Here is a 15,958-nt window from a genome sequence, read left to right on the forward strand (position 1 = left end):
AATACAACAGCTTTTGGTTAACCTTAAGAAGTCTTTTCACAGATTCACTGCACATTTAAAACTTCGATTCAACTTAGGAAGAGATAGTCCTTCCAATATAAACAGAACAATATGACACTAGAATCACTATCCTAGACCAAAGAAATCACTGTATTTGCTCGACTGGTGCTCGTGACAGAGTAGATCTACTAGTATATGGTACTGATTGTGCTGGATGGAGTGCAAACTATTTTAGCTTTGAAATAGCTCAACAAAATTGATGTTACTTTATCACTTTAATCAGTAGCGATGGGCAAGGAACTGAGTTTACCGAGTTTATGTATGTGTGTTTTTCAGCGACGGAGACGGAAGGTTTAATTTGGCTGGATCATGACCCACTGAGGACGACGGTAAATCAGCACTTTTACTGTCCTCGATTTTTCGGGTCACAGCTGTGGGTTTTTCCAAATCGCTTCAGTTACTTTACCGTCCTCAAAAGTGCAAATACATAAACTCGCTGTTTTTGGGGGAAGGGTGACGAAATACAAGGGAAAAAAGGGGTGCTGGTGATTACTAATTTCAGCGTCCCTTTACTTTTTTATACCTTAAAACTAGCAGTTATCAGCCAAAATTAGAAAAAATACCCCAAAATCTTCGGTTGTAAACATATTTTACTTTTAATAGGGGACGCAAAAATCCCAGGCTTCAAAAATTGCCTCTCCTGTTTATCCAGTTTGACTTCAATGAAAGGGGTGTGAAATTTACCTCAAATGCTCCACCTCGGTAAATTTACTCAGTAAAAAAAATCTACCACGGTGAAATCCTGTCATTTTCTTAGCCACCCCGGTGAGGCTTCAAATTCAACCGGGTTACTGAGACAGGGGTGTATAGATCTTCGAAAGAGCTTTCTTTTTAACATAAACATGACCTTTTTGGTTTTAGCCAAAGCCGAGAAAATTGTATTTGAAGTTAACACACTGTGGCTTTGAGAAATCCTAAAATTTCAGTTTCCCATAACATCCCCTTCTCACAGACATGGTAGGTTTTTCAGCCAGAGGGGAATGGAACTAACGGACTGAAACTCGATGAAGATTGATATTCCCATATTTTTTATGGCTGGGATTGGAAATCCATTGTTTTCAAGGCAGGAAATTCAATGGGAGAAAACTTAGATAATATTTTGCAATGAGGATTGGTTTATATGATTATTTTCAGTTGGGACAATTATTGGATCATAATTTACAACTGGGGCGATATTTTAACCAATTTTTCTCTGGGAAAAGAGTGGATCTGTGAGAAGGGGGTGTCCCATAGTTCTGAAGGAGTTAAGTACTCAGCTTTCTAAAAAAAATCAGAGAAATTGTTTTAAACCTTGTATAGTGTAGGTAAAAGATCCTTTTTCAGTAACTAGTAAATATGCATATTTTGACCTCTAAAGACGAAATATTGAAAAATATATCCAGTACAAGATCAAACTTTTTTAGTTATAGCTTTAATTTATTTTTTCAAGTTATATAAATCAATGACTTTAAATATAAATATTACACCATATATATGTATCAAAGATTCTTTTAAATTTTGCCAAATTTGGCTTAAATTTTATTATTAATATTATTATTAGCTTAAAAGCTAATTTAGAATTGTTTTTTGAGCCTTGCTAAATACACACAAGGTTAAGAAAGCCCAAAAAATGGCTTAAACTAGGTAAAAGATATAAAAGATAAAATATTTTTACAAGGTTTCGTGGGCTACACCCTTGGTTATACTAATATTTGTGTGACTCGGCACCACCATGTCCGAAGCCTCCCGGCCCAAAAAGAGCCGAATAACATGGTTTGTTGCAGTAAGGTTTTCCTTCATGCTATAATAAAGAAAAATATGAGAATTATTACGAGATCGTACAATAAAAAATCAGAATTCCTTTATTGAAAGTATTGTCTCTTCCCTAAATTTTATACAAATAAAATACGTACATCTCAAATTTAGACAGTAGCAAGTTTATGTATTTTTCCTTTTTTGGGGACGGTGGAGTGACTGAAGCGATTAGGAGTAACCCGGAGTTTTGATCCAAAAATTCAAGGACGGCAGAAGTGCTTTTTTTCCTTCATCCTCAGATGATCGAGGATCTACCTAGTCAAACCAGAAGCATCTCCGTTGCAGAAAAACACACATACATAAACTTGCTAAGTTACACTATAGAGTCCGGTAGGACTTCCAGAGGTCCAGGAACAAAATAGCCTTGGCATGTACAGTTTTAACCTGAATATTTCGATTTAAAAACACAAAGTCTTACCTCAGCGTGGCCCCCTGATGATAATGTTTTATTGCATTTTTCACATCTTAAGCATGGTCTGTGCCAATCTTTACCAAGTGACGTCACTTTTTCAGCTACAATGTGAGAAAAATTAAGAAATTGAAGTCATGTACATTACAGGAATTTTTTTACTTTTAGTTTACTGATAATATCGTATCGTATCGGCTACGGCTATCTGCTAATCCCCGATCGGGTCATATCAAAGACTTCATATTTAGTACAAAAATGGTACTTGATGCCTCTCTGCTGAATGCTCAGCAATTAAAAGAAAGATTAAAGGTAAATGGAGCAATCCAGGGAGTGTCTCCCTCCCTACCCTTGGGTAGGCAATTTTTTTGAGTCTCTTGAAATTCCTATGTGCTGCTTTGTTTTAGGAAAAATAACACGCCCCATTCTCAAGACCACTTTATTAAATAATATATTGAGACGATAAAAATACCTTTTGTTATGGCATTTAAAAATGTCAAACTAAGGGGAGATAACAAACCTGTAGGTTTGTATAAGATTTACAGATTAACCAGCCCTCAGAATTTTGATATGTTTTAGACTCGTTTAAATTGAGTAGTTTTTATTCTGACTTACTCAGAGACATGAAGACACTGCAAATTTTTACCATTTTTTGATAAACTGAACAATTTCTCCCATTTTAAGAAAAGTCGAAAATAAAAGAATTTTTTACGACTTTTTGAACACCGCAAGTATCAAAGGGTATGAATTTACGCTGTGACGACAAATGAGGATGAATACAAAAGTGACCATGACAATCATCGATGCAGTAGCGTAGCCAAGGGGGGGGGGGCGCAAAATTTGTGTAGGAGAGCAGATTTTAATGTCACAGTAATCTTTTTATATTATGAATAGATAATTACTGTGCCATAAAAATGTGCGCTCTCCTACACAAATTTTGCGCCCCTCCTGTCTACGCTACTGCGATGATCGTGGATGAGACCATACCAATCAAATCACAAGTCAAAAGAAAGAAACGTAGAAAAGTGAAGGGAGGTCGTTCAGGTATAGGTAAAAAGTGTATGCTATGGCAGGGTGATTTTCTCAGGCTCTGAAATTTCTTAAGGTCACAAATTCGATAAATTTTGAAAGCCATATTTCTGAAGAGGTCAACATTTTGTCATTTTCACCAATTTCCAGGGTGTAGGTTTTTGAAGAACATTTTTTGTGACAGACTCTCTTCATTCGACGTTTAGGATCTGAAATTATATAAATGCTTCGTTCTGCTAGTGCTCTTTAAAAATTATACCAATATTCCTTTGGATTATGAAGACAATCATTGGAAATATTTTTGCACACAGTACATTGGTAGAAGCTTCCGTAAAGCGATTATCTACAGCTATTTGATAGATTTATTTTTTAATTGCGTCTAAAGTACCCGTTGTATTATGATGCGACGAGGTATAATTCGTTTTAATCGTAGAGTTACAGAAACTGCTGCAAAAACAAGACAATTAATAAAACTTTTCGACCGAAGCCGCCAATTGCCGCGCGGGCATTTTTGTGTCCGCTTTATTCAACTAAAACCGTCCCAGTCCTTTTTTCGCACTTATAGACAATGGATAAAAAAGGATTGGATCGAGTTTAGGGGGATAATTAAATAGTTAAGTGGCACGCACCTGACCGCGCGACCTGACCGCGTCCTTTTTGTCCTTTAAAACTTTTTTTCGAACAGCTTCTTAATGGTTTATCAGTACTGTATGCATCCTTATCAGTTTATAAGTAATGTCACGCTAGAGGTTTTAGAGTGAAATATCTCTTTGTGGTTTGTCCTTAGTGAAGCCCCTCTCATATCATTGATATTCATTGATATCAAGTGAGACGTCATCAAATAAGAATGGACGTACATGACCGTGTGCAAAAATAATGACTTTTGTCTGTAAAGCTTCCTTCAAAGCTAGAGGAATGTAAAGAGATGGAAAAACAGCTTCTTGAAAGCAATGGAAAAACGGCTCGTCATATACCAGGTCTCTTGCCCTTAAGGGAGTTTATGTTGAGTAAATAGGTTTCTTTTGTCGTCGCTATAAAAAATCTGCATAATTAGCGAGTTGTGACAAAATTCTTTTGTTTCAAACCTGATTATGCGCAAACTTTTAGGGCTTATATTTTGGGTACACTTCTCTTATACGAAAAGGTACCTATATCTTCTTGCTCAGAATTTCCTAGCAATTCTACTGATATAACCGCATCATGACCGCACCATAATATGGAAAGCTAGAGCTCGAGAAAATTATAACTTCATCTTGATTTTACTCGACTTCTGACAGTTTTACGAGAACCAATTTAATATCATTGCGTTAAGAATTTCTTTTGTTATACATTGGTAAAAATATTGTTTCTTACTCTTAAAAATTGAACTAGTAATCGGCAAAAAAGGAAAAACAAATTTTCATTTTTATCGTCAAATCATGTAGAAACCGTCCGATTTGTATGGCGAGCCGTCTTTTCTGGACTATCATTTAATGACATAATCAACGTTTTTACGATAGAATTTTCAATAGAAGTGATCGTTGAACTTTGAGTAATCAGAAAAGCTGTTTTTCCATCTCTTTACATTCCTCTGGATCATTCTAGTTCTAAAGTCCAAGTAATGCTAGGTAGGAGAGAAAACGAGGGTTCTTGGAGATTAAATTTGAATTATAATATCCACTCGTCAAAACCAAAAAATCTAGACCAAGCTATATTACAAGGGTGACTTGAAAAATAAGAAAAGCGAGAATTAACTAGCCTTACCGAAATAAACTTCTTTATTGCATTTTGGACACTTTGGCATGATGATATATTAACTTTGAAATCGACACTTCCAAACTTCTTGTCAATAGTAAGTAAAAGTTCTCCCGTGTCAGTCAGTTTGTAACAAATTAGTCAATTAGAAACTGATAGCATAAAACTTCTTATCAATAACACGACCAGTGAGCACAGCTAGTTAATATCATGAGACGGAAAAGAAAAATTTTCAACTTATTGATACGATAGAGAAAAATTACATGCATGCATAATCTCAGCCGTATTTATATTGAGATATGATGTGACTGGTTATTTGGCCGTGTTTATACGCGGCTGAAGGAGGAAATTTTCAAAAATAAGCTATTTTTCTCTTCATTTCCCTTCCATTCCCTTTCATTTTCTGGGATGTTTTTCCCGGGATAACTGGCTTAGTTTTGCGAAGAAAAAGGTACGAAAAAGACTGGCTAAATTTCGGAAGCTTTGTTTTTAACTAGTCAGATTGCTTGTCTTCTTCCGCTGGAAAGTGGCAAAAAAATCTTATCCCGGGAGATGGCATCTTAAGCCAATATCTATATATTTTCTTGAATACAATTTTTTTCATTTTTTGTGGTATGATACACTTTTACCTAAGAAGTGATGGCTCCAAGAATACTCACAAAATGACGAAGACTGGAACATTTCAAGAAAGTTTTTAGACCTAAAACTCGAAAAGGGTTCAAAAATGTCGGACGTTCTTATAAAAAGCGTGTTTTTAGCTTCCGCAGTATAGTATTCTAAACCGGTACTAAATACAAAACCTTACCGTATATATAAACTGTGTGCAAACTCTGAGTATAAAGACGGCTAGATGGACTTTAGTGCAAAAATGAGAAAAAATACGTTATGTGACGTCATCAAAACCAATCTATCAGCAGCGTCTTAGTAACCATAGTAACCCATTCAAGCTTATAAGCAACATTGATAATTTAATAATTCGATATGATTACTTTTATTTTACACCTACATTGAATACGTGAATATCAAAAGGTCTATAGCATGACTTTTTAATCAACAATAAAACTATTGCCTTGACGCCTATGAAAAGATGAACCCACGAAATTTGAGCTGTGTGCAAAAATATAAGTTTATAACCTGTGTATCTCACTCAGCAGGGGGTGGCACTCAAGGTGTAAGCGACATACCGTATGCGCAGCCTTTATTAAGGATACCTTTTTCATGCTTCCCAAAGCATGATTTGCACTTTAAGGGCCATAATGAGAGAAGGTGCACTGTAGGAGTGCAAAAAAGAAAACGACGTTTTTTTGGGATGAAATTTCACCAACCATGCTGGATCTATCCCAGCTGGCATCTAACATTATATGGACGTTGTGGAACGTTAGATAAACGTCGAAAAAACGTTGTGCCCCGGCTGGGATGATACAGATGTGATGTCCATAGTGATCTTTAATTATTTGTGATATTCTGATCTGCATCCGGGAATCAAAGATTACAGAGTTAGGTCACTAATAGGTGTAGGTTGCGTCCTTTCTATAAATGGGAGCCATACCGTTCGATCCAAGCTGGCTAGAACACGCTTTTTATAACCACAAGGAACTGATCACAGAGCAACTATAAGCAGATTCTTCACGAAACTCTGCTTCTCCCAAACCTGGTGAAACACCCCTACTCACTGAAAAAATTGGCCAACATATCGATAACCCCTTAGTGGATAATTTTCCTCAAATTTCTCCTATTTTTTAGAATAATCATATCAACAAATCCGCACTGTAAAATGTAATGTTATTATTTCCAACCCCTCTGAATTTTCTGACTGAAAATGAAAATAGGTATAAACCACCGAGTTCAAGTCCGTCATTTTTACTTACAGTACCCCTACTGGCTGAAAAAAATCCTCCTAACTTTGAAAATCCAAAAATTCAATCAACAAGTGATACAAAAACTATTAAAAAAAGATCCAATTTTGATTTCAGTTTAATATATTATCGTCACTTAAAAATATAGATTCAGTACATACTTTAAATTCATACAAGAAATATCCTTTATCGTATATGTATCAAGAATATTTAAAAATAATTATAATTGAAATGAAACTGCCCTAGATTATACCTACTAAACATTAAAGTACAATGTATTGTCAATTAAGATTATTATTTACCCATATTTAAAGTCTTGTTGATGGAAACCCATGAATTCAATTTGTCAAAATGTTGAAAATTTAATGCACTGCGAATTCCATACTATTTGTTCTCGCATTCTCTGAAAATTGTCTACACAGTCTATTGTAGGCATACTAATGTTTTATTGCTGCAAACAATCCTACATATTCCATTAATACAGCGTCGCTTGTCACAACCGGAAACATTGCCACATCTGATTGGGAATTGGCTATCCTCGCGTCGTCTTATTTGATGCTGATTGGTTAAGATTTGACGAATCGCGGAGCGGCGATGGACATCAGATGATATTTGATTGGATGGTTGATCCTTAGCAGTTGTTAGGAAGTCTGCGAACGAATTGGAAGCATCTTTATAGAGAAAAAGAGGATATCTTGACTCTTTACTTTCCCCATCTTCATCATTGTTAGTCTCGTCTTCGAAGCTATCGGGCGCCAAACTCTTCTTCTGACGTTTTACTGCGAACCACGGAATTTTATTTGGGACGGGTTCATCTTTCTTGTTAATGAATGTTAATGGAATTGTTGATAGACTTCTGGTGTTTTCTTTATCTCTAATAAAGGATAAAGGTATTGATGATGAAGATTTGGATGAAGATCTGGCTTCTCTCTGGTACGTTCTGCCCATAAAATTGGGTGGAAGGATTCCGTGATCTTTTCCTTTCTCCTCTTGGCGATTGCTAGATTCTTCAGTTGCAGCTCCGCTCGAAACAGCATCTCCAAATATGACCATCCTTGGTTTCTTACCGTCTTTAGATTTGAGATTTTTACCAGTGTCCTTAAAACCACTAAGCCTATTGTGATTGACGACTCCAGGTGGTATGTAACGATCGAGATTTTCGGGTCCTGGTGAGTAATAATACTCGGTGATGGGGATTGTGATGTCACTTCTTTTGAAGGAAAATTTAGAAGCTTTGTTGTCTTTAACAATGTTAGGAACATCTTTAAACGTGAGTGGCACTAGTGAGTCTTTCTTCTGCCTGCTGGCGAACCAAGGGATTCTATTCGGGGCGTCACCATCGTTGGTTTCAAAGCTCTTCTTTTGTTTTGCAAACCAAGGAACTCGATTGGGTACGTAATTTTTCAATGCTGATGAGCTATCAAAAAACATAAAACGGTGATTAAATGGTAAGGAATCACGCGAAAACATGAAGCGCGGATTGAATGGTAGACCTTTCTTTTGCTTGGTAAACCATGGAACTTGATTAGGCCCGTTACTTCTCGAAGTTGACGAAATGTCGGAAAACATGAAGCGGTGATTGAATGGTAATCTTTCGTCATTTTTTGCTGATTCAGCATCACGTGAAAACATGAAGCGCGGATGGAATGGTAAGCTTTTCTTTTGCTTAGCGAACCATGGAACTCGATTAGGTTCGTCTCTTTTGGTTGTCACTGAGGTATCGAAAAACATGAATCTTCTGTTGAATGGTAATCTTTCATCGTTTTTTGCTGAGTCAGCATCACGTGAAAACATGAAGCGCGGGTGGAATGGTAGACTTTTCTTTTGCATAGCAAACCATGGAACCCTTCCGGGAGTATCTCTCTGTGGCGTAGCAGCTGCTTCGGTGAGATTGGTAAGATCCGATGCACTTGTAGAGCTTTCTTGAGAGTTTTGGATGGTTTTCCCTTGAGATGAAGAAAGCAAGATCAGCGTTGGAAGGATAAGTCTGTGAATCATTCTGTTTCGTTCCATTTTTTTTCGTCAAAATCTAAAAGCAAGAAATCATACATTAAATGTCATGTTTTAGCAGAAACCGAAAAGGGCTCGACATTGGACGTGTCAAAAGAATTATTTCGAAAGTTTTCTTTCCCTTAGAGAGACTCAACATTATTTTTATTTTTCGTGATTTCTTCTTCTTATCTATAATTTGTCAGGTGACCATATTCAGATCAGAGTGTGTGTGTGTGACCTCGTCTTTGACTCTCTCGCCTCCTCCTCCTCCTCCTCCTCCTCCCCTCTCCTCCTCCCTCCCCTCTCCCTCCCCTCTCCTCCTCCCTCCCCTCTCCCTTTCCTCTCCTCCTCCCTCCCCTCTCCCTCCGACTCATAATCTGAACGTAAATACCTCAATTGTGAGTTTTTAGTTTGTCGGGTTGTTAGAATAGAGTACCTATTATTGCAAACGGGGGTGATGATATTTATCTTTCTATATCCCTATGGGAAATTTCTACCATTAGAACTTAAAGCCAGTTAAAATATCTTCTTCGAGCTTTGAAATCGTTATATTCGTATGTAATCGAATTTGAAGAGCATCGGACCTATTTTTAATATTTAGGCCTCCCGTTGTGAGTAAGAGTAGTTAGAAAAATTTCAACGTTTCATGGTAACACCCCTGTCTCACAGCCCCGGTGGAACTTTTTTCTTCAGTGAGGATAAAAAGTCCCTACTCTTATCTCCCGAATAGACGGGGGTCCGAATAAGCAGGGGGTAGAAAAATCTTCTAAATTCTAATAAGCAGGGGGATGGAATAAGAGGGGCTAATTTGAAGACAGAACTTTTTTAAACTGATATCAATTTTAACAACAAAAAAGGAAACTTTAACAAATAAACACGTAAAATAAGAACCAATACTAACAAAGAGGAAAATTTTAACAAGTTTAAGGTCTATCTACACTGTAATAAAATATTGAATTATTCGAATTTGATTAGCGGGGGGGGGGTCTTAATAAGAGCGGGGGATGGATTTTTTTCCTCTTAACAATAAGTGGTGGGGGGGGACGTCAATTCGGGAGACAAGAGTACGGAGATAGAAATTCTATTGTTTCAAAGTTAAAAAATCCAGTGCGGATGGTTTTGGAGTGCAATTTTTAGACATTGATTTTAGAGTGAGAATGAAATCAAAGTCAATTTCCCAGTGGGGCTGAAAACTCCAGGGTAATTTCCCACAGGGGACCAAATTTTTGCCGAACTTTCTAGTGGGGCTGGGGTCCCATTGGGTCTGTGACACAGGGGTGTCTGGTATGATTGTAATAATTTTCAGATAATTTGAAACTAAGTCGCGTCTGAAAAAATGGATCAGGGTGGTGAAAAAACTTTTAAAGTTTGTAAATTAGGTACTTACCAGACAATTTCAAGCTTGCGCGTATAGAAAGTCGTGCCAAACCAAATAAACTTTTGAAGAAAAAAATGTAAACGTTATGCCCTACCCTCGACAGTTAAAAGTCAAAAATAGTGACCGAACGCACTAGAATAAAATACACCAAAACTCTTTAAAATTATCACTTTGTAAGTATGACCATAAATATTTTTGGGGTAAGACAAAATATGGGCTTCATTAATTTTTAAGAGTGTCTTTTAGCCTTTTATTTATTGAATCATCTATCGAAACGCATTTTCTTGGATTTTCTTATGATTTCCATTGATCAAAAACTTCTTCTTTAGGGAGGTCCTTAAGATTCTCCATAAGGAAACATATTTTTATCTATGAATCTTTTCGAATATCATATTTTTGATATGTGTAGAGGAACCATTTTAAATACATTTATGGTAAACTTTCTTCTCCCCGAATAAAATCTTTGTCATGGATTGGAATTGAAGCCTAATATGGATCCATATGAGATATTTTCCTAAAATTTTCATGACACGAACGATATTAGTAAAGAAATAGAAAATAGCGGTACCTTTGATTTGTCATATCTTCCATCTTGGAGAAAGACTCTTAGAGATTCTAAAATAACGATATTTCTTTTTGGACTTTTAGTTCGATATATTTTGAAATTCTTCCCAATCATATCTCCCAAATCGTTTTATTTTTGGCATAATCTGATTATTGCCAGGTCATAATAAGTTCATAATAAGGGTACGATGGTCACTTTCCCAATTTCAAAATTAAATGGGTTAAAAGTTCACTAAAATTTGAAAAAGTTTGCATCGTTCAGAGTTAAGTTTTGTTTATAGATTGGAAAAATAATCACATGAAAAGTTTTTGAATTCAAATGAATAGGTCAAACTTATATTTCAATATATTCTCTGGAACTGCAAAAATGAAAATGCTTGATTTGAATAGCTAAGTGGACTTTCTAATACTTTTCTGTCCCCAAAAAGGTCTATCAGAATCATCAGAATACAGAATGTTGTACCAAAACCTGGATAAAAATGATAAATTCAGAAAAAGTATTTTTCACTTTTTTTCCAATTTTAATTAATTTGCAATCCAAATATTCCAATATGGAACTCACACACACAACCGACATATTCCATTATGTTCGACATTTATATTAGACTAATTTGAGTCATTGAAAGAATCATGTCAAATTTTTTATCTAATGGAAATCAATAAACCAATGGCAGAATTCGGAGAAAAAATATTATGCTCAAGTGGTTTTTTCATCAGAAATTCAATATTTACAAAGGTTAAAGGCCTCAATTTTACAAAAAGATTTAGAAGGATTTAGAAGACCAGGAATCTAAAGAGAGTATAGTTGGTGTAACCTCAACACCGACTTTGCCTAATTGTGGATCTCTGTTTATGGATTCAATCTCAATTGAACTACACTTTTTAAGCAGTGAAACTTCAGGGAATTATAACAAAGTCTTTTTGATGATACTGGTAATTTCTGATCTCTGTGTTATACCCAGTACAACGTATTTCAGGTCTTTCGATTTGTTCGATGGATGGTTGTTCTCATTCATACAAGTCCGTTATTATAAGATAGCGATCGAATTGAATGGTTCGATTATATCTTTATTTCTTTAGACTTTCTCATCAGCCAATCCCCAACTTGAACCGAATCGAACCCTTAGTTCGATTTTTATGATTCTGACAGCGCTTGCAAAAGGTGATTGGTACCAACGTTCATCAGTCAAATGAAAAAGTGGTGCAAGTGGCTCTGGTTGCGAAATTGTCAAATCGGTAAAGTGCACCTCAAAGATATTAGCTCATTCCTACTATAGTTGTCTTTTGAAATGTGTTGACAATCACCAGCTCCATTTCTTTTAAGGGGTGAATTGGTATGACAGTGTGATGCATTGGTTTCAAAGCCCCGAAGGTGTTGGATCCGAAAATTCTTAGATGGGAAATGATGCCGATTATTTCTCATCCAAAACGCTTCAACCATGTGCTTTTCAAAATAACACCACGTTTGAAGTAAAACCTATCGAATATGCCTCCTGGTATCAGCTTTTTTTCTTTCAGTCTTTCGATGTTTGAAGAAAAAAACGTCAGTAATCCGGTGTCAAAATTAGTTCAATCCGGTGAAAAAATTTAAGGATCTTTGCGATTAATGCTGTTGTTATTGACGGCGAAAAACAATGCGTCGGAATTTTGGCGTTGGTGGCCTACGTGCGCCAATCCCTTTAGCAACTTCTTTACTCACCATTAAATATTTATACTGCTGTTACGTATCAGGCTTTTCCTGACTGGTGAATCTCAACTTGAGCTTAGCAATCAGTTCTTGTGCTTTTAAACAATCTTTGTCCAGAGCTTTCATCAACAACATACGTTTAGTTTTCTTTTCTTCAGCGATCGTCATTCGTTGCGTTAAAATACTTGACTCCTGTAAAGAATAAAAATAAAGATAATTAGGCAATGTCTGGCCGTGTATCCGGGGGAGGTAAAAATAGGTACTGGGTATGTGCAGACGGTAAGGGTAGGTTTTTTCACCTTTCAAAGTCTCTCTAAGGGTTGGAAAATTTACGATTTTTAGGAAATTTTTTAGATTTCGAAAGAAAAAAGTGTAAAAGAGTCTTTTTTTTTTTTATCTATAGTATAGGTAACACGAACAAATAGTACAAAACTAAAGGTTCCTAACCTCCCGCAAAAGGACCACCAGATCATACCGCCAGGAGGAAGGAACCCAAACTAAGCTAACAATAAATTAATAAATAAACTAATAAATGGAAAAATAAAAACTAACTACAGAGGATAAATACTAACAGAAATGAAAAAAAACAAAACAAAAAGAGCTAGGAGAGCAGTTAGAGTAAAAGACTAAAATAACGGTCTCCCAAAACGACTTGTATCACAGATAAATTTTATCGTTATGCTCAATATATCATGATTTTGGACAATTCTAAAATCGGGGTCGCCATAAAGAAGTATTCTACACAATGTTTTGGGATTAAATGGAAACAAGGTTATGTCAAGTTGAAGAAGGCTGTCGAACATCACAAGTCTGTCGTTAGAGTAATCAGAGCAATGCATCAGAAAATGTTGCGTTGTTTCTACTGAATTTTGTCGACAGTTGCCGAAGGGGTCAACTGTGTCTGCAAAATTATGTCTGAACTTATGCTCACGAAGATGACTGAAACCAACCCTTAATCGGTTAAGGAGAACAACGCCATCGTTGTCACTAGCTCTGAAAACTGAGTTAGCACTGGGTCTGAGGAATTGGAGAATAGCTTACTTGAAAGACTTAATAGTGGGAAGATTTCGTATATGATATCCGAGGTTATTCCATTCATTTATGCAAAATGGAAACAAAGAAGCACGATAACGTTCGGTTCTACAGAAAGGTACCTCAAGTGGTGGTTTTATCCTTCGCCCTGCATTGCGCTCTTCCTCTCCTCTCTGGGGAGAAAGAATATTCGTAAGATAAGCAGGAGCAAAGCCTTTTATTGTTTTATAAAAAAATACGAGTCTTCTAATTAATCGCCTGTCTGCCAGGCTTTCAAAGCCTAACTCAAGGTAAATTTTTTCTCTGGATGTTCCTCTGAAGCATCCAGTAATTGCAAGACAAGCATCATATTGAACAGACTCGATTTTTTCAGAAAATGTAGAATTACCAGGACGATCATATACGATATCTCCATAATCTAGGTGTGGTCTAACGTAGGTTTTGTATATAGTGACAAGAGAATCCCTGAGTAGAAATTTACGAAGTCTGCTAATAAGACCAATACCTTGATTAGCTTTTTTTATTTTTTCATCAAGGTGACGGTCAAAGGCCAGCTTTTGATCAAGTATGAGACCAAGATGTTTTTGATGATCCTGAACTGCGATGGCTGCATCATTGAAAGTAATTTCTGGGGGGTCAGCTGGATTAAACCTCCGGGTAAAGTACACTTCAACTGCCTGTTTAGAAGGATCGGGTTGAAGGACATTTTCCATTGATGAGCCCACTCACTTATCTTGAATATGGTCTAGGATAAGCGAAAACAAGGATGAGTCATCAGCAAAAATTTTGATCATGGAAATGATTCCTTCAGGGAGGTCATTAATGTAAATAAAAAAAAAGAGGGGTCCTAGAATAGATCCCTGAGGTACCCCAGCCAAGACTTCCGTCCATTCAGAAGCTTGACCATCAAGAACAACCTGCTGCCGTCTCCCGTGAAGAAAATTCTGGATTAATAGAAGAAGGGAGCCAGAAACACCATATGACTTAAGTTTGAAAATTAAACCATCATGCCAAACTCTGTCAAAAGCTTTGGAAATATCAAGGAACACTCCACGAGTATCTAGAGGTGCATCAACATCAAAACCATTCAGGATGTTGTGTGTTATGGATAACAGCTGAGACACACAAGAGTCACCCTTGCGGAAACCAGACTGGGAATTGTGAAAAGATTTTTTTTTCGAAGTAGGTGTAAACGGAGTCAAAGATGCATTTTTCAAAGATTTTTCCAAAAATAGGCAGAAGAGACACTGGTCTATAATTTTTTGCCACGCTCTTGTCCTCTTTGTTTTTATACACAGGAACAACATTTGCTCTTTTCCAGTTAGATGGAAAAATGCAAAAATCTAAAGAATATTTATAGATCTTCATAAGAGGTTTAACCAAGGATTCATCACAGATTTTAATCATCTGTATGGAGATGTCATCCGAGCCATGCGCTTTGTTAGTCGTAAGTGCGCGAATGAGGGCTAAGATCTTGGCTTCATCAAGAGCAATATTATTTATTCTAAGATTAGTTACATAGTTTTGTTGCGGTAAAACACTATCAGTGTCTATGAGAGAGCACTGATTAGCAAAGAATTGATTAAATATGTTGTTTTGTTGCTACGTCAGCAATAAGATTATTGCTAGAATCTCGAACAGGTGGAATCCTTGGCGACTTCCTCCTATGAAGAAATTGATTTAAAATAGACCAGTATTTCTTTGAACCTAAGTTTGGGTCATTAAGGTTATTTGCTAAGCGGGAAAAATAAGAGTCTTTAGCATCCCTGACAGCCCTTCTACACCTAGATTGATGTTCTTGAAGGTTTTTGGGTCTTCTTTTCCCCTCCCATTTTTTACATACGCTCATAAAACTTTCGATTTTACAAGTAGGGTCTCTTTATCTTCAGCCGTCATCCATACCGCATCCTTTCCTGATGGTATGACTATTAGGCACAAATTTGACACAATATTAATGATGGTTTCAGTCAAGAGGAAGACCCGGCCATCCATATCAGTACCCTCAAAACACCTATCCCAGTCAACTATGTCTACCGCCCTTCGTATTAGAATGGGATCTGCTCTGGAGAAGTCCCAGACCTTTCGTTCATAAGATGGAGCGAAGGGGATTTTAAATTTAGCTTGCAAAGGTTATCTGGTTGATGCGCATTAGGGTGCAAGGTGGGAGGTACCAGTATCCAGAATCAAATGATCAGCTGATGAAAAAATTAGATAATGCAGACGTTGAATTATCAAGGATGAGTAGGCCCATCATTATTGTTGCAGACCATGCTGGGTAGCTAAATTTTGATTTTCTACCTCCAGGATCGGTGACGTCACCGCTCCACCAGTCAGAATTCTTGACATTGAAATCACCAAGGAAGATTGTAGCAATAGGAGAAAATTCTGGATATTTATTATAGTCTCCTCCCATTTGCGAGAAAAAA

At 36.6% G+C, this 15,958-nt stretch overlaps 2 protein-coding genes and 1 long non-coding RNA gene across 3 annotated transcripts in view; all 3 read right to left on the reverse strand.

Annotated features, from left to right (window-relative positions):
• Positions 1 to 1,442: 1,442 nt before the first annotated feature.
• LOC136820096 (cysteine-rich protein 1) lies at positions 1,443 to 5,288 on the reverse strand. Its single transcript, XM_067076337.1, has 3 exons — positions 5,033 to 5,288; positions 2,273 to 2,367; positions 1,443 to 1,840 (listed from the first exon to the last, which is right to left on the reverse strand). The coding sequence occupies exons 1-3, from the start codon at positions 5,070 to 5,072 to the stop codon at positions 1,745 to 1,747; spliced, it is 231 nt and encodes a 76-aa protein (XP_066932438.1). The 5' UTR covers positions 5,073 to 5,288; the 3' UTR covers positions 1,443 to 1,744.
• A 1,700-nt stretch (positions 5,289 to 6,988) lies between these two features.
• On the reverse strand, positions 6,989 to 10,343 carry LOC136820105 (uncharacterized). Its single transcript, XM_067076347.1, has 2 exons — positions 10,259 to 10,343; positions 6,989 to 8,908 (listed from the first exon to the last, which is right to left on the reverse strand). Exon 2 carries the CDS (start codon positions 8,890 to 8,892, stop codon positions 7,303 to 7,305), a length of 1,590 nt encoding a protein of 529 aa, XP_066932448.1. The 5' UTR covers positions 8,893 to 8,908; positions 10,259 to 10,343; the 3' UTR covers positions 6,989 to 7,302.
• Positions 10,344 to 12,102: 1,759 nt separating this feature from the next.
• The window catches only part of LOC136819954 (uncharacterized), a 13,888-nt gene continuing 10,032 nt past the window's right edge, over positions 12,103 to 15,958 (reverse strand). The window contains exon 3 of the long non-coding RNA XR_010848508.1: positions 12,103 to 12,692. This is a non-coding gene — a long non-coding RNA (uncharacterized lncRNA). The remainder of the gene's footprint in view (positions 12,693 to 15,958) is intronic.

The sequence above is a fragment of the Clytia hemisphaerica genome, unplaced genomic scaffold (assembly GCF_902728285.1).
Source record: "Clytia hemisphaerica strain Z4C2 unplaced genomic scaffold, Clytia hemisphaerica genome assembly, whole genome shotgun sequence".
NCBI lineage: Eukaryota > Metazoa > Cnidaria > Hydrozoa > Leptothecata > Clytiidae > Clytia > Clytia hemisphaerica.

Bases quoted from the DNA above. Each gene is read 5' to 3' on its own strand.
- LOC136820096 (XM_067076337.1), bottom strand. From the start codon at position 5,072: ATGCCAAAGTGTCCAAAATGCAATAAAGAAGTTTATTTCG. The intron at 2,368-5,032 runs GTAAGGCTAGTT...CTCACATTGTAG, and splicing joins CAATAAAGAAGTTTATTTCG to CTGAAAAAGTGACGTCACTT. The intron at 1,841-2,272 runs GTAAGACTTTGT...TCTTTATTATAG, and splicing joins CATCAGGGGGCCACGCTGAG to CATGAAGGAAAACCTTACTG.
- LOC136820105 (XM_067076347.1), bottom strand. From the start codon at position 8,892: ATGGAACGAAACAGAATGATTCACAGACTTATCCTTCCAACGCTGATC.